Source organism: Diplotaxodon limnothrissa, linkage group LG19 (assembly GCF_057381915.1).
Source record: "Diplotaxodon limnothrissa isolate DT_005_m linkage group LG19, D_limnothrissa_male_GT1.1, whole genome shotgun sequence".
In the NCBI taxonomy this organism is placed as follows: domain Eukaryota; kingdom Metazoa; phylum Chordata; class Actinopteri; order Cichliformes; family Cichlidae; genus Diplotaxodon; species Diplotaxodon limnothrissa.
In genome coordinates, this window is record NC_140614.1 from 22,449,729 (window position 1) to 22,473,832 (window position 24,104).

The window sequence follows — 24,104 nt, forward strand, 5'->3', positions numbered from 1 at the left end:
AGACTAATTTGAAGCAGAGACCTGTGTGCACAGAAACCTCTTTGGAATATACAGAAACACAAAGACATTACATACTTGGGTGGAAGGGTAACTCAAAGTAAGATGATCCAAATGTAGATACGTAATGTTCTTAGCTCACAGAATATGGTGCTTTGATCTAATTTTAAACTTTCATGCAGAACATTTTTGTTCCAAGATTGCTCTGATTCACAAGTTACTCGACACCAAAGAAGGCCTTTATTTATTTTATTTTTTTTACTGCTCAACTCCTTTGCACTGTCTAAAGCACACAAAGTGCACTGCATGTGCACTTTAAACATAAGTGTACAATTTGTGTAATCATACCCCACCTGCCCTCCCATTTGTTTCCCAAATACAGACCCTTGGGGTGTCTCTTGCTTGATCCCGCCAGTGCCCATGTGCATGGGACTAAATGAAACCATGTGGCGTAGTAATTCAACCACATCTGGCAACATTTATTTACATTAGTACTGCGGTCTCTAATCAAGCACGCCCTGGCAAACATAAAGGCCACACACAAATGAAAACCTCATGCTTAATGAATGGGGGCAGGGTGGACAAGTGGTTCAAGGAGCTGTTCTGTATACAATTTCTGACATTTTCAATCCCTAAAGCAGCCATTTAAGTCAGGAAAACGCTGAATTTGAATGGCTGGTTTGTGAATGAACCATTTGAAAACACATTGGATTTTCGAATCTTGGAGCTTACTCATATCTATAATTTATTTCTCTTGAGTAGAGTTAAACTGCAGTGCAATCACAAGCTTAACCAGCAATATATTCTAGGATTTAACACCACATTAAGGAGGCATGCACCCTTATGCTGACTCTCTGACCAACACTCTTAGATTTAGGTTCACCTAAGAGGCTGTAATATCAGAATCAACTCAACACTGTTTAGTCTGTATCACTTACATGAGCTTTAGACTCGCATTAAGAGTGTAACAGTTGAGGAAAAGTATGAAACTGAGGTGAAGGATGTCTTTGGTCTATAGTGTTTCCTCTTAAGAAAGCCATCAGGAGACTATCCACCTGTTTACATATGCACGCCTCAGACAGATGTTGAATAATTCATACACAGAGGCGGACAACATGCAGCTGTATTTGGGTTATGGGGGTGCATGGGTTCTATCCCTGCCTGAATTTGAAGCCCAAATTATAGACATTACTTTGCAGGCAGAGCAGGGCAGAGGAAAAACTAGGCCACTTTGCATAAAGGGTCCAACCAAGAGGCACAATGAGATGTGAAGGATGGAGCAGTAGAAAGCTTGGACTTAATATAACAGGGCCTTTTAGGTTTGGGAAGTTTGGAACAAGTAATTTGGGTTTGATTTGGGGGAAACTGTCTTTTGTAGGAACATCAAAGTTGGTTAGAGGTCGCTCTTGAAAACCCTTTTACTCGCTCGTGATTCTGCAAATTGTATTTCTTTCCTTTCATTTTCTTAATGTGGTAATGCCCTTCTAAAGAATGCAAATGAAATTGTTGAAAACTGTTTTCTGCAATCAATTCTCATCTTGTTGAGACTGGATTGATCCTCGCTGGAGCTCATTTTGCACAACATAGTCTTATCAACACGTGTTCGAAAACGCATGGAGCGCTTTGCGGGAACCACAAGTGTAGTTACTATTTCGTCTTCCTTTGGGGGGAGACTAAGTACCTGCGATGGATACGTTTTTCGCAGAGTAGTCTGCACATTCTTGCAGGACAGAGGCATCAGGGGTGGCAGGGCTCTGTCAAACAGCTATCTGGAGGTTTATGGCTCACAGGTTTTAGACTCGGTGCTGCCTCCGCTTGCCATTTGGGCCTAATGGACACTGATGGAAAATGACTCCACTGTTCCAGCGATCCATCAGACGCCCTCTTTCTCTCTCTATTCATCAGAGAGCGGCTTTCAAACAGTGAACTTCGTGGGCGATTTACATGCCCCGATAAGATGCAAACAAACAGTCTTTAGTCAAATTGATGATTGTGGTGAAAAATAACAAAGTCAACTTCAGCTATAATTTACCATTTCCCTATTTGGGGGGGGGGGGGGGGGTCTTAATGTCAACTATTTATACAAAGATTTCGAATACGTGTCACAATAAAAAGTAATTTAACTACCTAGAATGAAGCGTTTAAGTGACTTCAGACTTTCCACTATACATCTCCGGCTGCATATGGCCAGGGCGCAGTGAGTCAGCCAGCCACGAGTCCCCAGAGGGAGCGCAGCACAGCACGGCTCCAGACCCCGCCCGCTCAGAAAGAAAAGCGAGCGGGAGATGGAGAAAGGGGGTGGGGGTTACTTACACCGAGTCGGGGTACCTCTGAGTGATGTTGCCGCTATAGGTGGAGGTTGCACGGGAGCGTGTTGGGTTTAAAGCTGTAATCATCGACGGCTCCCTGCCTGCGCCGGTCAGCGTGACGCACGGAAAGACGCGCAGTAACTGGAGTTACGTTGGATTGGAGCCAGTGGCAGCGGAGGGATCACCAAGTTGACACGCCGTGAGAGCTTACGGTTGTTTAACAAGGATGCTCCCGTCTTGCAAATGTTATTTTGTGACAAGTTTGAGCAAAAAATAGCGAAAAGGAGCGCGCTTTTGTGTGCGGAATGCATTTTCTTGAACTGCAATAAGAGAAAAGGTCAAGTGGACGCAGTTTTAGGCTGCAAAGAGATTTGCACCGTGGAACAAGCGGAACAAAGCGTGCGCCAGGCACAGCAGAAATCTGGGTAAACAAATATGACGGCCGGTTCTGGCGTTGTCTTAGGTCTGCTGATGAGCTACGATATCACCGACAGAATTGTAAACCTCGGATGAATTCTGGAGTCTGATTACCATTTTTCTGAAAAGGGAGAGAAAGAGAGCGAACGAGCGAGAGACAGGACCTAATCCAGGTAGCGCATCTCTCTCTCCGGCTGCGCGTAATGGGAGAAAACTTTCGGACCTTGCAGAGGAGCATCCTGCCGACGACGACGCTTTCGTAAATACCATGTGAATTCTTCTGTTTTATACGCAATTGGCCAAGTTTGAGAGTGAATTTCAAACATTCAGTATGACTTGAAACACCCCCGAGGTTATCGGAATTTCAAGCATCAAGCCAGTTAACCGCCGAGCCGATTTTATCAAAAGACGCGCAGAAGGACATTGATGATCTAGAAAGGATTTCTGGAGCAGCAGCAGCGCAGTGAAAGCCTGATATCAGTTAGTAATAAAAGACTCCCCCCTAGATGTCTATGATGTTGTGCCAGCTCGGGCAGAAGTGTGTGATGGAGGTGGTGTTGCTGGCCATCCTGTCTTGGGTGTCCGTGTGGGCGGAGGAGAAGATCATATTTGACAGACACGCTGTTTACTGGAATAGCTCCAACCCCAAGTGAGTTTTAGTAGGAGTTTGGCCTGAAGGTGTGTGTGTGTTTGAAACATTGTTTATCTAGGCTACCTGCTTGCTATAGATGCCCCTCAAAAACTCTCATTACTCACGTACACCTTGAAATCTTTAAGAACCTACACATTTCTCGGTCTTTTGTCATGTGCTGTCTGATCACATCAGTCTTATTTACATTTCATTTCTATTTAAGCAGCGGTTTGGCAGAAAGCTGCAATATTGATGTTTTAACAACACACACACACAGACAGAGGCAAATGAAAGTGTGTGTGTGTTTGTGTGAACCTTGGATATTTTATTCTGTGGCACAGAGAGCTCCTTTTGTTTTAAACAATGAGGGCATCCTGCCTCATCTTCTCAACAGTGTCTAGAGACTTAGTTTCTCTCTCTCACTCTCACTCACTCACTCACTCACACTCTCTCTCTCTCTCTCTCTCTCTCACACACACACACACACACACACACACACACACACACACACACACACACACACACACTCTCTCACTCAAACCTTTTACCTTTCTTTCTGCTAATTTCTCGCTCCTGTGCCAGTCACACAAGTGCACATTATTTCTTTGTGAATTCAAGCACTTGTGCAAAACCCACATCCATAAATAAACACAAAGCCACACAAGGATGCACGCGCATTAACACACACACAACACACAAATGGTTGTCTTTAGCCGGCTCTCTCTCATTGACATGGGGCAGAGCACACTGGGTCCGTCTGTCTAATGGTTTGTGACAACCTGGCCAGCCTCTTTCTCTCCATCTCTCTCCCTCCAACCCCTTCCTCTTCTCTCCCCTCTCTCTCCCCCTCTTCTTTTTTTGCCTTCTTCTTTCTCCCAGGTAGATAAATAAACATTGAAAGTGCTCCCTCTCACTCACGGCTGAATTAGTCCAAACTAACTGCCCTGTCTCTCTGCAAAAACCAAACACACACGCGCGCGCGCGCACACACACACACACACACACACACGCGCATACACACACACACACACGCATACATACACACACACACACACACACACACACACACACACACACACACACACACACACACACACACACACACACACACACACACACGCATACATACACACACACACACACACGCATACATACACAGAGAGCGCTAACAGGCCTGTCTCTGACTGCATCACTGTTCCACAGAAGGCTTCTCAAATATTTAACAGGCAAGGGGGAACATTTTCTCCCTTTCTCGATGTCTCCCTCTCCCTTTCTGTCTTTCTTTTCGTCGTTCTGTGCACCTGCTTTCTCATCACACACATACACCAACACATTGCAAACGTCACAGGGAAAATTTAAGCTATACTGATGGTTGCTGGGGGCGCTGTTATTCCGTCAGGGTCGTATGGTGAAGCTGAAGCAGAAAGGGGGTACATCAAAAATGCATTGCTGCTAAAGCAATGAATCTAGGCTCTGGAGCCCTGGCGAGGTTGGTTCCCCCTGTTAGACTCTGGCTCTGTCACTGCTCATGCTGTGCCTTTTTCTGCACACACACATACATGCAGGTCCATCCCTTGCTGTAATCCTTTGAGGATTACAGGAAGTTTTATGAGAGACTCAAGACTGGCGAAAAGAGATGAGAATACTGTCACTAAAATCATTGGAGCTTATGTAAAATTTAAAGGAGGATCTGCTTTTTTATATATTTGCGTTGTTTCTTTTTTAACAACTTTGGTTAAATTTGGAAAGTTTTTGTCTGTTAAACTAAGGATTTCTCACAAAGTTATTTGCCAGGTGGTGGATGCAATAAAGTCAAACAAGACAAGAAACAAGAGCAGACAATCAGGTGATCAGGCAGATAAAGAAAACTGTTAGGGAGGGGAAATCAAGGTTATTGTAACCACTGTCATTTCAAAAATATAAAATCACTACAGTGACTACAAGTCCTTTATTCAAAGTATTTATAAAGTATAGGCACATATATATTTCAGCAAAGAATAGCACTTCCTTGTGCTTCTTTGTCATGTTAAAGATGACAAGCTTTGTCTTAACATAAGCTTGTTCTTCAAGGTGAAAACAGCTTTATGTATAAAATATAATTTTAGGATAAGTATTTCAAAAGATCGCTCACCTATTAATACACTATATTGTGATTTAGTCACCAATAACCGAAGCTCAGAGAACAAATGCAACAGTACTGCACCGCATCTGAGCAGCAGCTATTGTCTGAGGCAGTGAAATGACACAAACAGCTTGGAAAATGAACAGCTGTGTGTCTTAATTGATCACACAACATCAAGCACGCTGCTTGTATTGTGCGTTGCCTCTTCACATGTTCATCAAAAGTTTGCTCACACCACAACAGCTCGAGAAGGGTGTTTTCTGCAAGGTCACAAGTACTGGGTTGGAATTTGTAGAACTGATAATCAGTCAATCTGAAGTGCAGCTTTAACTTTCTGGCATGAGGTGACAAATTACTTTGGAAGAAAATCTGCAACCTAACTTTTATTCGTACATACTGAAATATACAAAGATTACACCTGTTGGGTTTTTTTGCTTTTAAACTTAATCAATGAAGCTCTTAAACCCCATGTGTGCTATTAACGACAGCACACCTGATTATTTTTGTTTCAGTCCTCTTTATTTAGCCAAATAAATTTCAAAATGCACTGTGCAGAATTAGCAACCAGCTGGAGATGGTAGTTCAGCTGCTAAATGGTTGCAAGGAGTATTCAGAGATATGGTCGTGCATGCTCTGTATTGTATATGTATGTATGTGCGCCAAAAAACAAAAGAGCAGAAAATTTGTCATCGGAGTTTTAGGATGAGAAGAGCTTTTCTACCTGAAAATGGTTTTACGCATCCAGCTATGAACTTAGGGGTAAATTTAATTGACTGTTGCATTTCATTAAATGCTAAAGCTACTTACCCAAGTTCCATAAAAAATTGGAAGAGAAGTGGAGCATGCGGTAGAGAAGATGCAATTAAATTTTTCTGCAGAACAAAACTGCAAAACGAGGAAATGTTCTATGTTGGGCTCTCCGGCTGCCTCTGAAGTATAGTCTCTGTGTTTAAAGCATTGATAAAATTATGTCATGACATTCAATTCAACAGCAGCAGCCATCCCTAGAGATGTTGTCCCAGTTACATAGAAAAAGGCTGTAGACCTTCAATGGATTTACCTTGAAGTAACATTTGAGTAAAATCAAAATCTCAACATAAAAAAAAAACCTACATGGTGAAACACCACTGGTGTTAAGAACTGATCCATCTTTGTAGTTTGGGAGGCCATCATTACAAGGTATTTTACCCAATACCTGTATTTTTCAGCTGCTGTAGCAAGAGCTTCATCTCTGTTTACCCCGTTCCTTCTTGCTCTACTTTTTTCTTGCATACTTCTCTGAGATTAATCATCATCCACACTGACATCTTTTAATTGTTTTCACCTGCTTTGTGCTGCCAGTAAGTTAGCTGTGCTTTTAAGGAGTGCCTTGATCTCAACAAAACTAACCTGGATAAGTCGACAAAAATAAAAATAAGTCAAACAAACGTTTCTATTTAAGAAAGGCGGCATCCTACAAATTGGCCAAACCCTTTAAATCTCTGGCTGTGACTCTCAGCAGGCCTATCTCTTTCAAGGTCTTGCTGGATAATAGAAAATGTATGAGATAATCCAATTCAAATGGCTCTGGCCACTTTTGGTCACGGTGGGGAGCAACACTCGTGCACTCTCAGATTGTCGTCCATTCTGCTATTGTGATGAGATACATGGCGCTGCACAATAACAAAGTACCATAACACACATTATCACAACAATAGTGCAACATTAGAACAGCATCTGGAAATCTCCCAGATTCACATAAAGGGATTTATGCCACATGCAAGAAGGAATGTATGAGAAGCACACACACAGGCACACATGTGCACTTATACACACCAGCTAGATTTAGGTCACAAACTCACACACACAATCACATACAAGCAGAATGGCTGCCCATTGAATACAAGGTTAGGCAGCCCCCATTTTTCTATTTACTTGCTGTCATGCACACACATACACGTACACACATCAATGGAAGCTAGATATGGGGCACACATGCGCAGCCAGATTGGTTTTTCTATTCAGTAAAAACCCATCCTTTTTCCTGTTGCTGGCTTGCACACAGGGCTGCACTTGCACACACACAAATACTGAGCCCCTTTCTGGCTCCCAGGTCCATATTATAAAGCTCGCAGGTGAGGGGCTTTGTTCACCCCGAGCAGCTAATGTGCTCAGTGCAATGGGCTCTCCTCCACACACACATTCTCCGACACACACATAGAGTACACTGGCTCAATGGTCCAGAAGGAGCACCTTATCTAATCCCATGGTTTATCCTTCAAAAGACTTTCTTTTCCTTTTCTTCTTTGTTCCTCCTCTCTCTTCATCTCTGTCTTTGAGGAACTCCGTGTCAGTGAGAAGCGCTGATGGTTGACGACACTCTCATTCCACAGGACAGAATCTATCTCCTTGGAGACTCACACACAGAAATACACGCACCCACACAGCCTTTGAGGAAGAAGCGACTTATGCATCGAGCACATATACTGCCCACAGAAACTTTAAAATGCAAGCTCGGGTCCGTACACACACACACACCTCATATACATGCGGTCCGTACTCACACCGAGCACATCACAAGTCCCTGCACATAAACCCCCACACACTCACTGTCTTACCGTTGCGTCCCCTGTGGCGTACTGTGATATGTGTAGTGACTAACACTTCCTCAGCCATACCACACACATACAGACACACGTACACATAAGATTTGCATCCAATTTACATGTAGACTTGTAGTCACCCCCGCTCAGTTACTGACAGTTTGTCAGACTCAAACTTGCCCTTGGGTTAAATCTATCTGCCACTGCCACCCACTCCACCTCTTTTTATCTCCATCTTTCTTCCTCTCCATCTTTATGTCTCCCTATCAAGCTCCCATCTTCCACTCTCTCATCTCCTCTCTCTTTTATCACCACTTCTCGCTTATCCCATTGGGATGTGGTTTGCATGTTTTTCTTGTGCAGGACCCTGAACTGTCCACCTTGCCTCAGGCAACATTTTTCTGTACATTAAAGCTGCACTACATCAGGTTATATGTTTGTGCTTTGACCTATATGACCTTGTATGGCTTTCTTTAAAATATCAGCACAGCTTTGGGTCATGTTGAGTGAAACGTGTCTCAGAAGTTGTCTTTGGAATTCGTTCCCTCTGGTCTCAAGCTAAAGACGATACTTAGAGTAATTAAAGTCAGGGCTGCTACCTCGCAAATTATTTCTCACAGCTCAGCAGGAGAGACACAGTTACATAAGAAGATCTAGTGTAGCAGATCTTAGTCATCAGCAGATTCAATGCAGTGACTGGCAGGAGGGGGTCATCTGAATATCCAGGGGCATCGAGGTGGAACAGCGTGTTTGCTGATATTAAAAGCTCTACCAGTACAGCTGTTTTAAATATGGGTGCATGATATTTGATGTCACGGATGGTATTTTATGTCTGTTGAATGATAATGCAAGCCAAGAGAAAGACAGCATGCAGTGTAATGATAAGGAACATCTGAGGTAAGCTAAGACACTTTTATATATCTAAGAGGTTCCCATCCTTTTTCATCTGACAGACCCCCACAGCCCTGTCAGATGGACAAAAAGTCATTCCTCAACAGCATCTGACATCTTCAAATGTGTTCAACTGAACTCGTTTCAGACTCGATCTGGACCAGTTTCAGCTTACCATTTCTCTATTATAGTCAGTCAGACAACTTCAAATGATTTATTACAGCAAAGGCATATAGTTAAATTTTAGCATCAAGCTTCCAAGTGCATGACTCCCCACAGCATGATACACATAAAAATAGGTGGTAATGAATAATTATCTCACCAGAGCCTACAGGAGGATGCTGGGGTATGGAAGGCTTGAAACAGCAGGAGGGAATGCTGGTCAGGAGTGTCATTGACATGTCAGAGGAAGAGATGGGAAACTGAGGCTTAAATTTACCACCAGATGTGTTTACCACCTGATTTTTCCTTCACTTTTTTTTACGCTTTTCTTTCTTTCTTTTCTTCTTTTTCCAAATTTTGTGGTGGAAACAAACTTCCATAAAATAGTAAGGTAGAAGAGTGAACATGTGTATCACAGGTTGATTTTCCTGACAGAGCTAGCTCATAGGCTTTTATTTATCTCTTAACCCTTTAAGACCCACCATAGAACCAAGTTCGCCAGAGCTTATCTTTATATTTTTACATGCTGTAGTGCCATTTTTGGGAGCATTTCAAGTTGCTATACGTTGATACAACCGTTATACCCCAAATTTTAATTATATGTATGCATTAAATCCATAGAAAATAGAGAAATTTCAGGTGTTTGAGGTATATCCCTCAAAACTGTAAATGCATAAAAATTTGCACAAAATCGTTTCCAGCCACAGGAAATTTATTTTGAGTGTCTTCATAGTTTTATTTTTGAGACACACCAATTTTTTACATGCTGCAGAAAAAACGAAAATAAATATTATAATGCAAATTTGCAGAAAAAAACGAAATCTGCATCAAAATAAACTATTTCCAACAGTGCAATTTGAATTCTAAGCCGCCCAGAAACTATACAGAAAAGCATAAAGTCAAACATGACTTTTAAAAACACCAGTATACATGTATAAATGCCCTAAAGGGAAAAACTACGTTTCCCAAGAAATATGATGTCACTCCCGGTTTTGGCAGGTAGGCTAATGGTGCACATGCGATAGTTCGCGCTGACGTCGTCTGTTCCAACGTAGGAAGTACTATGAACAGCTGATCGGATCGCAACGTGCTTCTGGAATATCATGTTTTTGTTTCTGCAAGTGATTTTTGTGCAATTTTTGCAAAGCCATATGTGGTGACAGCTGAATGCATAAGATGTAAGTACAACTTCTCTTATTCCATATGCGAATAAAAAAATATTGCGCTATACGTGGTTGCAGTTCTACCGGGATTTAAAATAGTTGCGCAAAGTGAAGCAGTCTACTTTAAGGTTTATTTCCAATAAGTGTTATTGGCAACTTTTTTCAAGGTTTTTGTACTTTTATCTCACATCTAACACTTTCATTTCTTTATGTTGTTAAGTAATAAGTACTTTTATTTAGTATAATTTTAGTTTTAGAAAAAAAGAGAGACTAAAGTAGTGATCAAAGTAATGACTGAAAGACTATGATTAAAAAATACATGAAAAACTATGGTAAAAAAAAAAACCCCAGTGTGAGCAGTATGCGTTCTTATTAGTACATTTCAAGATACTAAATTAATAAATAAATGGTGGAAACAAACCTTCCATATTCCAACTTCTTCAGGTTGACTCAATTCTTTAATAGACTGGGGAAATTGTTATTAGTTTTTTATTGTGGTCTCTATTAGTGAGATAGTAATCTCTTGCCCTGATGGGTCAATACATATTTATTCTGTTCTCCTTATTCACAGTGACCATCATTGGCATCATCATCATTAACATTAATATAATCAGCATCAAATGACCGTAATCGTAGCCATCGCCCTCACTGTCACCACCTTAATTTTCTTCATCAAAACTTTAATCACTGCTGTCATGTTCCCTGCTGTTTTCATTATCCTTATCATCATCATCTTCATAGACATCATTAGCATCACCTTCATAATCAACACTGATTTCAGGCATGTAAATAAACACCAAATGTTTTTCTGTTTTTTTTTTAAGTTAAGAAACACATGCTTAACACTCTGGTACGACTACCTGCTTTGGAAACGTGAAATTCAAAAAGCAGATATTCATCAAACAGCATTTTAAATTAACCTGGAGAAAAAATAAACACACAGCTGCAATAACCGAGTGCAGTTCAGGTGTGGAAAAGGTTTTGAAAGTAGTTGCATGATCTTTGATTTTTAATTTTCCAACTCCTCAGCCTGGCAGTGGAAAATGCACCCACAAAACAACCTTTGTTAAAGGTCTTTGTCCTTTGGGCTGTCAGGGACAATGACAACACCAGATGAACTATTACAACCGCGCAGTGAATGGCTGCGTACCTCTCCTGAATCTTTAATCTGTCAGCTGTAGAGTTTTAATTTATCTGTTTACAGTTTCTGAGCTGAGGCTGAAGACAAATTTCCAGCCCGGATTGGATAATGATGACGGACTTTATCATTATCACCTCCATTGTCATCCTCATCCGTATGTTCATCATCACTAATGCATTCAGTATCACCTTCATCAAATCAGAATAATCAATATCATCACCACCTTTGTCATCACCTGCTCTTCTTCCCTCTTTCTGGAGGCATATCAGATTAGTGCATACAGCCCTCAGAGTCTTTATTAGAATTACGCAGGATTAGACCTGAGGTGAGGATGATTTTGCAGGTCAGAAGGAGGATTGCTGCAGAGAAAAAAGTTCAAATCCTCTCAACCAGAAGGCGGAATACATGCAGACACCTTGGAGAGACATAAGAATCAATGGACTGAATTAGTTTGCAGCCTCTGCAGCACCAAGCACAATTAAGTAGCGACAAAATCACGAGAGTGCTGCAACATCTGTTGGTTCTGCCTTATTATGTCCCATTAGCATAGTGTAAAATGGGGAGTTTATAGTGCCCCCATTCTGGATAAAACAAAGGTAGTGGGGTGTCCATAGCTGGCTGGGAATTAGACAGTTTCGCCCTGCTTCGTTTGATGGATTACATGCAAATGATTCACTCGCTCCTTCTTTTGTTTGACCCTTCCACTCCTGCTGTTTGAAAATCTACCAGGGATATTTTTGGATGAAGGTGATTTTTTATTATTATTATTATTATTGTACCAACTCATGCACGTATTATATGCACACAGACATATATACACACACGAATGCAAGCCAACAGTCTCGTGATGGTATTGTGCAGTCGGACATGCTGAAAACAACCCTGCCAAAAGACAGGTTGTTTTTTTTCTTTTGGATGAATTTGTTTGCCAAATTGCATGGCTTTAAAAAAAATATTGCTTCTCGGCGAATACCAGCGTGAAAGTTGTCAGGGTCAGCTTTTACAGTTTAACCTCACCTCGAGTGGAAGGAGAAAATGAACGAATCTTCTCTTCTTCTTTTCTAAATGCCAATTTTCTCATCCTAAAAGCTTTGCGCGCCAGAGGGCATCTTAAATATTTGGCAAGGCACCACGCTAAAGGCCATTGTTTCTCCTGTAATACCAGCTTCTCACCTGCTGAGACCATCCAACCATGTGCTCTCCGTCCAACTACACTGCTGGACTCTTACCTCCCTTCCTTCCATCTTCTTGGCGTCACAGATTTCCACCGCTTTCCCTCTTTTTTTCGCTTAATTTCTCTTTTGTTTTGACTTTCCTTCCCTTCCGTTGCTTTGATTCTCAGTCCTCTTCCAGAAACTTTCATCTTCCTTCTTCTTTGTGAAAAAGCTGAAGTGGCCTCGTCTTTGTTATGCTCTCAACTTTTTGTCCTTCTTCATATCCGCGCTCTGGGTCTAATCCTTCAAGTAGATCTTTCTGTTTCTCTTTCACATTTTTTGTCTGTTTTTGTCTCTCAGGGCCAGTCCGAGGCATATAGCCAGACAGTGGAATATGTGTTATTATCAGTCTCCAACTGGTCTATATGAACACTGAACAGAAGGGGTCCCATCAGAGTATCAGGCAGGCAGAACTGAAAGAGTGCCATTCTTCCGCTCGGGTAACACAATCGGCACAACCAGCCGGGACCTGAGGAAAAGTATTAGAGGGAAGCAGAAACAAGGATGGAGCAGGAATGACAATGCCCATTGTTCACGATGTATTGAGTGCAGTCTGGCATGTTTCATATTCTGGGCTGGTATCTCCCTATTTTGTCCTCTTTTATTCATGCTTTCATTCTTTCATCCTGTCTGTTGGCCTCTCTGTTCCTTCTAAAGATATATGGATCTCTGAGTTTCTCTATCTCCTGGCTCCAACTATTTCATTCTCTTCATTAAAACAACAACTCTCGGGATCTCCCCCAGGTTGTTTCGGGGACTTACATCATTATCACCATCACCGCCATAGTCATTATCATCAACAAACCTCATTAGTGGAAGCTAGCAACAGCAGCAGCAGCAGCTCTGCAGCGTAATATCCTTACTCAGTCTTTCAACCTGCTCCTCTGCATGAACGATCAAACGCGGAGGGGAAGTTAAGTAAACATTTCATATTGCATTACTGATTCAGTGCCATGCTGCTAACATACTAAACAGATCATTACACTCCTATGAACAGATGAAATGATGATGATATTTTCCACCAAGTACAGACTCTGTCAGGGCAGGATTGAAAATATGAAAAAGAGCAGTGTTTTGTGAAAAATGCAAAGGAAAGGTCTGATTTCATTTGCTCTGGGGGGATTTTTTTTTCCTTTTTTGAGAAAAAGAAATCATTTCTAAGACAAGGATTATCATTCTAAGCCACTCCTTTAATAAGAGAAAGAGTAAAATAATCCTAAAGTGAAATGATGAGATTTCTGCCACTGAGAAATAAAATCGTGGGGAAGGATATATTCTTAGTTCTAATTGTTACATGCTTTGACAGCAGGCTGCAGGAAATATGGTTGGCAGAGGAGATTAGCATAGGGACCACAGGTCACCATTGTTGTGAATAGGGAGTGTCATACATTTGGTTAGATGATTTATATATATATATATATATATATATATATATATATATATATATATATATATATATATATATATATATCGCAAGGTAGCACTCCTAACAGATCTTCTCTTAGCAGACACTTCATCCCTGCAGAAAAGCACAGGTGTAATTAATCACGTTAATGATGCTGGTTCTGTGAGGCAGCGTGCACAGTGAGGCTAGCTCTGTAACACCTGAATGGAATGCAGCCAGTTGCTAAACTGGCATTCAACAATTCAAACTGTGGACAACTGTCTTTTAATTACTCTATTTGTCTGAGAGATAAAGATATTTACTGTTCAAAAACATCATGAAAACCACATCTAAATATTATTTCAGTGTCAGTTTGTTGGTCAGTGGGTTCACCACGGCTCTGTTTGTGGATTATAGCTCTGTTTGTCCATCAGGCTGTGCATTCAGAGATCATCTTCTGTATACCTTGGTTTTAACAAATCATTATTACTGTTGCCTTCCTGTTGGCTCACAGCAATATAGCCATTCTCCTCTGACCTGTGGCATCTACAGGGCATTTTCACCCAAACAAGTGCTTGACTTGATTCACCAAGTCGCTAAAATGTGGTTCACTGATTATTAAACATTTACTTTTACAAGCAGCTGAACAGGTGTACAGTCGGGGTATGTCTGTAAAAAGTAAAAAAAAAAAAAAGGGTGTATGTGCAAAAAGCTGATGGGAAGAAGCATCATGATGGCAGTGATATGCAACAAGTAGCTATGTTCTAGATATAAACAGTGATAATGACGCTGATGTTGGTAGTCGTTGCACCGGTATGACAAAAAAAATGTGAACGATGGCGGCATTGTTGATGAGAAGAATGAGAAAAATGGCAAAATAATGAAGAAAATGAGCACTGTGGAACGATGATGACAACGGTAAAAAAAAAAAAAGCCATAATAACGGTAATTGAAGTGGTGAAGAGAGTGAGAAAAGCAGAAACGGATAAAAAAAAAAAGTGATTTTCATGGGGTGAGTTTGTTGATGATGAAGCTGGATTACACTGATGCTAGAAGAGATGATGGTGATAATTCCCAATGATTGCACTAGGGTGATGATTCTGAACACAATAGCTGAGTTGTTGACAATAACAAGATTAATGACACTGATACTAAAAGAAATGATGATGACGATGATAGCAGTGATTGTGCGCATATGATGATGATGTCGAAGATAGTACGATTAGTAATGGTTTTGAAGACTAAGATGAAAGGAGCATAATGAGTCACCTCCTCTCTGCTGTTTGCTCCCCCCTCCTGTTGTCCAATTTCAAGACTCCCCACTGCATACCATCTTCACCCGTGTCCCCCTCCTCTCCCCCCACTGAGCAGGTTCGTGAGAGGACAATCAGAGCGCTCCGTTAAGATTCCTTTTCTTTCGCTTGTGTTACCTCTCTGAGGAAAATGAAGAAGGAGAGGGCAGATGTGAGAACATTACTAGTTTTTTGGCAGTTTTGTCTTTTCTGTTGATAGAAATGGGAAAATGAGCAGATTCACCACTGATGAGATGCTTCATTCTTTGAGGCGTCACCTTTAACTCCCTCGCGCAGCCGCCGGGAGGTGTTTTGTCACAAATGAGAGGGAGATTACTCATTTATTCTTTTGTGTCCTCCGTTTTTTTTATACTTTGGTCGTATGTATGTGTGTGCACATGCCTGCCAACTCTTGGCGCGCGTGCGTGCATGGGTCTTTATTTCTTTGTTCATTTGATGTGGGTGTTTAGGTGCAGCTTAGGAGTGTGTAAGTGTGTTGGCGTCAGTGGCAGAAAACGGTCCTTACACCGGTTTGAAGAGTCTAATCAAAGGCTGGCAAAATTTTCTCGCTTCTTGTGTAGTTCCGAAGCTTCCCTATTTTTTTTATTTTTTTTTTTACTCCCTCCTCTCCTGCCTACTCTCATCTCTGATTACTGAAGGGCTTGCAGGAGGGCTCTGTTCTTCACCGAGTTTTTCGATGACGTCCTTCATAGCTGTTGCACTGACTACGAGCACGTGTTTCCTTATAGGAGTCTTTGAAGAAGCAGAGCTTGTGAAGAAACTGTGAAGGTCTGCAGTCTTTATTTTCCAACTGTGGACACTGGTGGATAACATGAAGCCAGCTGTGGCACCAATCATCCAAAGCCTGAGGTGCAGTCAAAGACAGGAAGGCAGGAAGGAAAGGCAAGATAGTAGGAGATGTATTTATAGTACATGCACAGTGCTGAATTATATTTGCCTAATAAGGAAAATGGCTCTAAGGAGCTTCCTCGTTTTGGAGATAAGGATGTGTTAAGAAATAGAAACGAACTGTTCCAGTTTAAATAAAGTTTGAATTTTTTACAGTTTGTTTTTTTTGTCAGCCATGTATCGTAATGAGATTAGTGTCTGATGCAATTACGCCATGATTTTTTTTTTTTAAAGCGACGAATACAAAGATGTTTCAAATGGATCCAAAATTTAAAAGGGAAGAAAGGGTGATGTGATGGACAAAAACCTGAGGGAAAGATGGATGGAAACAAGGAAAAAAAAGTGGGATGAGAATGAAGAGAAGAGCGTGAGAGATGTAGAAAAAGAGAGAAAATTGACAGGAGGCGTGTATGGCTGTCTCTGGGTGCAGTGAGGAGTATAGGCTGTGGCATCCGCTAGTGGTGCTGCATACTCCATGTTTGATCAAACACACTTCAAACACCCTCTCTGACTTCCTCTTGCAGAGGGTTGGGAAACGAACGTGCGCGCGTCTTCTCCTGAATGCGCGTGCGGCTGGGTGTTTGCTGAGGAAAGCGTTATTGATGTTTTGTTTATCTAAAATGGGTCAACCCTAAACAAAACGAGCACAGTGACTACAGTGGCTGAGATGTTCATTGCTGTAAACTGCGGTTTCCTTGCGGCTCCCAATCCAGTGAATAATGTTGACGAATGACCCTGTGTGTGTGTAGTTGTACTGCTCTGTGTGTGTGTGTGTGTGTGTGTGTTTCCACAGCTGAGCGTGTGTGCACTATTTCTCTATTATCTTTGCCCCAGTCACGTTTTTCACCTCTATTAAGTTATTCGCCATTAAATGCTCTCTACTTCGACTTAATTTCATGTCTTCATTTTCTCCATGTTCCCCCATTGTGGAGCTGTGCATCTCTACGTCTTAAAGAACCACGACTCCAGAGAGCTCATTAAAGCCATTAGCAGAGAGAAGTCACAGAATAGTTAGGCTCGCTCGCTGTTGTCTCATTTCATATTGCTAACAGCTCCAGTACTGATTAACCAACCTTTGACTCATTCACTTATATCTGCTTGCCCGTCACCTCCTTTAGGTCATGCATGCTGCATAATGTGCATACTGTGGCCCACTATGATTTCCTTAATTTTCCTCTATTAAAATCATGTTACCACGCTCATCCTGTCACATGAAAGTTTGATTAGGAACATTATTGAAGATTAGATTGATGAATTATTGATCAGCAAGGTGGGAAGTCTACTCGACAGTAGATTAGACACGAGTCAAGAAGTCCTGTTTGTGTGAGTGTTTAAAACATGCATGGGACTGTATATGCATAGGTGAAGCTGAGTGCATATATGAGAATTTGTGGTCATCCAGCATGCTTATCAGTTTGAAAGAAAGTGATAACTCAGGCTGAGGTTGATGGTATATCAGTAATGATTCTGTGTTAGAAGATCATTCAAAATGCTCTGTGATGTGAACAATTTCAGAGTCTCTCACCGTGTGAGTCTTGCATGGATTGCAAAAAGGCTACAGTTCAAATCTGAGACAGTTTTTTGCAAAGAATCGATAGAATGTGTTCATTTACAAAACTGTGAACAGAATATACCAACTGTAGTTGCATAATTGTTGGACACTTGAATCAGCTGTAGGTGGATGTGTGAACAGTGTGCTGGATAAGGTGTTAGATAATGTGAAAATGTAATTGTTTATATGATTACAAGTGTCTGCATCTGTAACTCTGCCTGCTAGGATCCATGAAGTCAAAACAGCTGTCCAATCAGAGCCGCGGGGCTCTGTAGAAGATAGAAAACATGGATGTAGTGCCGGAGCATGAGGGGAGTACTAAAAGCTCACCTAGCTAAGCACGACTATATTTATAAAGTGCGATCAAAACATTCTGGAACAGGTCCATGAAGATCAAAAGCCTTACCTGATTAAAATTTAGTCAATCTCCAGTTCAAGGTCACCTCCTCAGGCATCTCATTTTTAGATCGCTGGAAGTCCCGTTCTTACCAGTTCCACTGTGTGTTGATTTCACTGCAGACAATTTGACCTAGATTTCATATCATATGTAATGACCCAGCAGTTTTCATATAAAGGATCGACAGTTTCCAAGCAGAAGACTGAGGAGCGTGCAGGGTTTCTTTTATTATTTATTTATTTTTTAACATTAATCAGTTCACATGAATTCATCCTCCCGAGGCGACTGTAATGTCCTAAGGGGGCTGAGGGTGAACATTCAGCAGAAATCAACTGAGCTATTTTGTGGCAGCTCTTGATTGCACAGGGTGCCTTGTAAATAGCTTTTTCTCCATGAATACAATTGTTGGGTACCACCTTGACTAGGGGTGTCAAACATAAGGTCCATGGGCCAGAATCGTCCCAGTAAAGATTCCAATCCGGCCCACGCTACAGCCTTAAAAACATGATTTGGTGCAGAGATTTGAAACTTTTAGCTGTATTTTCATAAGTTTTACTGATTTTCCTAATGATAAAGGCCCCCCACTGCCCATTGTCATGCTTACAACACCAAAGTACAAGGACATTATCTGTAAATTAATAAAAACCTTACAGTTTGAGCAATGATCTGTCAGAACCGTTTCTGTAACATTACACGTTTATCATGTCGTTTCACTGGTGAGGTCCACTTTACATCAGAGTGGCCCATGATGTAAAATGAGTTTGACATCCCTGACCTAGACCATTCACAGTTTGCCTCCCTGTCACTGCTTCAGCTTCTTGAAAATGAAAATCGAGTTAAAGGTTCACTTTCGGCACACTGTGAATCTATGACTTGATTTATAGGCTACAAGAGATCAAGTGCACATGCACAGGTCCAAGTGAACAGAACTGGACTTCTACAAAGTGATCTGAAGATTTTTGGCTTTCATAGCCCCCTGACTGGAGCACCCTCATATTAATATATACATATAAAGCAGGGTATTATGGTGTTCTGTCATTTATATAATGTAGCACTTGATTAAACACTTCATCAAGATGTTTATTAGAAAGTCCCACTCCAGCCATCCAAGACCAGTCAAGATTATAGTGACCAAAATAGGCAACTATCATTCTGTTTAACTAAAGTTCAATGACTTCAGTTATATAAACCTAATACACCTTTAGAGGTAAGGTTATCGGCACCAACACCAACATTAGTAGGACTTGATGTAGCCTGGAACAGCAGCCACATATTCACACACACAAATGACCAATCAGCATAATTAATCAAGTGTTCCACAAACATGCTCATTAACATTAAAAATGACATATACCCTGGAAGGGTAAACCACATAAAAGCAGACTCGTGCACACACAGACTGAGAGAGGGAGGACCAAAGCAATGCACCATAAAATACACTTAACAAAAACTCCCCAATAAATAATATTTAGGTGGGCAAGAGGCTACACCAGTCCAAAATTGTAAGTCAGCTTACTTTTGATTAATAAAGCAGGAGACGACCGCTGGAAGTCTTTGAGCAGTATGATGGAACTGTAGAAAACAATTCATTTGGGGAAATATGTATCTGGGTCATGTGTGGAGCACCTCGACAAATGATGGAAAGACCGTGTCTGCTGTCACCGCTCTTCAGCTGCTGTACAAGCACTTCATCTTCTGCATTATCCACTAAGAGAAAAGTGTGCCGCCAGTGCTGCCAGGTTGTATTAATGACTTCTCACCAAAAGCATTTGACCGAGGCAAGCAAGCACCGACTCTCATAAACTCATATTCCCAGCTTAAAAATGAGCGTTCTTTCCCTCTTGAAGTGTTTATCTTTCTAAATAGTGGCTGCATACATGGAGGGTTGGGTCAAAGGAGAGCCAAGTGCTAAGTTGCATGGTTATGCTGACAGGAAAAGGGTTCAATTAGCAGTTGAGCTGTCAGGTACTTGACAGTGGCACTTGTTGAGGAGAAACTGATAAAGGGATAGTTTTGCAGAGCTGAATTTTTCCTTCTGTTTTTCATAGTGTCCTTTAATATCACAGAAATGATTTTTTTATTGCTCGTAAATTATTTGGATAAAAGCAAGGAGTGGGTGAATTATTCAAATGTTGCATGTAATTCAGGGGACCTTTGGAGGGTGCAGCTTTAAACGGGTGAAACAGAACAAAGGCTTCAAATGATTGTTATTGCCCATAGATGAAGCCACGCTTTTAACCAAGGTCATCACAATTAATTTTCTTCTCTTAAGCCTGGTTATGCTTATAAACTGCATTCATCCACTCCACAATTATGGAAAAGATATGAGATGATAAAGAACTTAAAAAGATCTCCATATTTAAGCTCAATGATACTTTTGCACTTGGATGTAACTGTGGACTGCAGTAGAGTCTTTGATCAGATATAACTTTATGATTCTTGGATGATGGGGTAGAAGTCGAACCGTATGATTAAATAGTAAAATAATAATAATGATCATTTTTTGCTCATTGTGCAAAGGTTGGTAAACAAGGTTCAAATGAGTTTTTAAGGTGACAGGATAATAAATCTAACGACACTACTTTTCGCCTCATCCCTGCTAAGAGGAAACAAACTGAGTGTCAGTTACTGAGCTTTTATTTAGAAGCCCCATTTGTTGACTGCCTCTAAACACACTCTGACCAAAGCATCTTGGGAGCCACTTAGCAAACAACTCGGAGTCAGTAATGAGGAAGGTAGCATCACTCTCCGCAGAGGGTCTCCCTTTTCTTAAACCCATTTTCCAGTTTGCTGATGGCTTTCTGTCTTGCTGCGTCTCTTGGCTGTGACACCGACTGTCACCATCTGCATCCAAATTATACGTGCCCACGGAGAGGCAGGAAAGCTCACATTTTCGGCAGAATATGCCTACCAGGAAGGTTTTGGGATAATCCAAGTCAAATAGCTGTGGGCAACCACTGCAGATCAGATCCTTCCCAGGAAGGGACTTGCTTACCAGGCACGCACCCTTAGGCCACGCTTATGGGTGAGTTTTAAGTTGTCGTCAGAAGACAGAGAGAGGATCACTTGGAAAGTTGTTGTCATTTTTTATTGACAAAAGTCAGTTGCGCAGGAAGCCGTGTTTTTGTACTCTGTGAGGCTCAAATCGGCTCAATTACATGTGTACTGAATGCTTGTCTCGTTGAATGATATGAATCGTCAGACGCGTTTTGTTCTGGGATCCATTTTATTTCTAACACTAAACTTCCTCTTTTTTCTCTCTCTAATGATGATTCTTTTTTCACTCACATTGTTCAAAGCGTTTCTGTGATTCCCTCCTCACAACCATCAGAAAGTATGAGTGTAACAAAGATTCAGCCTTTCAAAACACTTCTATTCTCACTGAGAATGTTGGCATTTGCTGTGAAAATCTAAAAAAAAGGGGAGAAATTATTCAAACATGAGCATGCATGCATGAATTGCAGGCGGTGACTAGTTGCTTTTTTCCATGTTTTACCCACATGCAGATTATGCATGATTTCTCCTGGGACTGCATGGCACACCAATGATTCCTTTTGTCATAGATATTTAGATATTTATTATCAGCTGGCCCAAATTTTGCTGGAGAATTCAAATCTAAGCCCTTTGGACTGTGCAGATTCACCACACGGATAGAATGCAGGCCTCAGGCACAGGCAGAAACAGTAATACAAACTTTAGTTTCCCGTTGTCATCCCCGGCTGCATCACTTAAATCAATTGCTATGAAATCTTTTTCAAGCTTAATCTGATTTTTCTTTATCTGTGCAGCGATAACGGCATTAACAGCAAACAAGACAAGATGGAAATCCAGATTAAAGATTAACTTTCTGAAGGCGCAGTGTCAACCATACCTCAATTTAGAAAAATCAAGAACAAGCAAAAAACACATGATTGCATATCATATTAGGTGCTGTAACTAAACATTGCATGCAGGGAAAATGTAACATAAAGCATTAAACAGATTAGAATATAACCCCCAAAGAGAGGATGAGTCACCGAGGAGTTCAAATGCTAATTTGCGATTGTATTAAGTGACTCTTTCTTCAACATACATGGTGCTTTTGTGGAAATGGTTCTAGTTTGTCTTTTATATATGTAGAGAGCGTGAATTTCAAGGCTGTGATGAAACATTGATGTGAGAGGAGAAAATACCCAATTTGGTCGGCAGAGATTAACACAAAAGCATAAAAAGCTGATAAAAGGCCCTCTCATCTCTGAAAGCAAACAAATGAAGCAAACATGAACGGTACCCCAAAAAAAAAAAAAAATCAAAAGGCAAAACAAATTAGAAAACGAGAATCTGTGCAGTAAACATCAACCGATATCACAGGCTCTGCCAGCAGATCAACCGAAACTGGACATCTTTCAATCTGAAAATATGTGAATTTATTTTTATTCCCAAGAAGCTGACTCTTCAGAGACGTGAGGAATTTCTCTTGACAGCAGTGACAGGCAGGAAGTCCTCCCTGCATTTTCACCACAGTTGATTTGGTTTGCATCTCAAACGCAGGATTCTCTCTCACATCCCTGAAGCACTTTAGCTTCGAACTGTTGCCATTTTTCCACCAAATGGACAAATATGAACCAAGGACGGTGCTTTCAGGGGAAAAAAGAAAATCTACCCAAATCAGTTAGCGTGTGTGAGTAGGTGTGTGTCTGTGTGCGTGTGTGTGTGTGTGTGTTCCTCTCCCAGCATTTCCCCCATCTGCAGAGGAAAGAACTCGCTGAACTGTGAACCAATGAGCATCTCAGCAGCAGAAAGATGCTGCTAGGAGCGGTTCCTACATCCAGCTGTGGACCTATGCATAACGCACACACACACATTAAACACACGTCTAGCGCACATCCAAAACAAACACAAAGTCTCTGTCTTAAGGCCATACAGTGAAGGTGATAGACACTTTATGGATGTAACCTTCTCCTTTCCTCTTTCTTCTCCTTCCACTCCTATTCATCACAAGTTAACATGTTATATATACGGAGCACGTTATCTCCTACTTTTTGCTGCCATTTCTTTTTCTCTCTCCTTCCAGCTCTCCTTTTTTTTTATATCTAATACACAGAGACAGGGTGGATGTATAATTCATATCCCCTCTGCCAGCCGTGCTCCTCTCGGTGTGTGTCTGTGCATATGTGTGTGTCTATGTGAGAGTGTGCATGTTTGTGTTTGTGCTACCACCATTACTTCTCACCCAAAGCGGAAAGAGCGGGTCAGCTAAGTACACGTGTGTTCCTGTGCACTTGTGTGTCTTTACACTGATATAAATCTTGCATGGTCGTGGGAACTCCCACTCGCTCATTTTGCTGTATGTTTCATTACATGGCTCGGAGTTAAAAGGAGTGAGCGTGGGTAAAACATTTGACGTCTGTTTTCCTTTGGTGTATTTATTGGTTTTGGGATTCACATCTATCTCTGCGTAGCGTGCTCTCCCGCACTGCTTATGAAACTGTAAAAGCAGGCCAGCGTTTGCTCTCTGATGGCAGACATGCTTCTCTGAGCTCGAGTTTCTCTGAAATAGAATTTGGTAGGGCAAGACCCACCTCTCTTCTCCACTCAACCATACACTTACTCATTCCCTCTGGGGAGGAGAGAGGCAGAAAGAACGAGGTACGGGAGTGGGAGGAAGGAGAGAGAGAAGCGATGAAAGAGGGGTATAAAGTGCAAAGGAGGGAAGGGGAGAAAAGAGGGAAATGGCTGTAAAGGGACGGAAGCAAAGAAGAAGCAAGTGAGAAAAAGAGAGAATGGATACATCTGCTCGAGTAATGCATTTAAATCCCATTTTAGGTAGATGAACCTAACCCCAGTATTTCCACAGGATGGTCATTTACTACCACTTTACAAGTGGGAGATGTTGAGATTAAAATATTGCACCTTTAATAATATTTCTGTGACCATCATAATAATTTATAACTGCAGACTA

At 41.3% G+C, this 24,104-nt stretch overlaps 1 protein-coding gene across 1 annotated transcript in view; it reads left to right on the plus strand.

The window, feature by feature from the left end:
- Window positions 1–3,229: 3,229 nt before the first annotated feature.
- The window catches only part of efna2a (ephrin-A2a), a 79,861-nt gene continuing 58,986 nt past the window's right edge, over window positions 3,230–24,104 (plus strand). Inside the window, exon 1 of the mRNA XM_085342958.1 lies at window positions 3,230–3,372. Within this exon, the coding sequence (XP_085199084.1) occupies window positions 3,230–3,372 (143 nt within the window). The remainder of the gene's footprint in view (window positions 3,373–24,104) is intronic.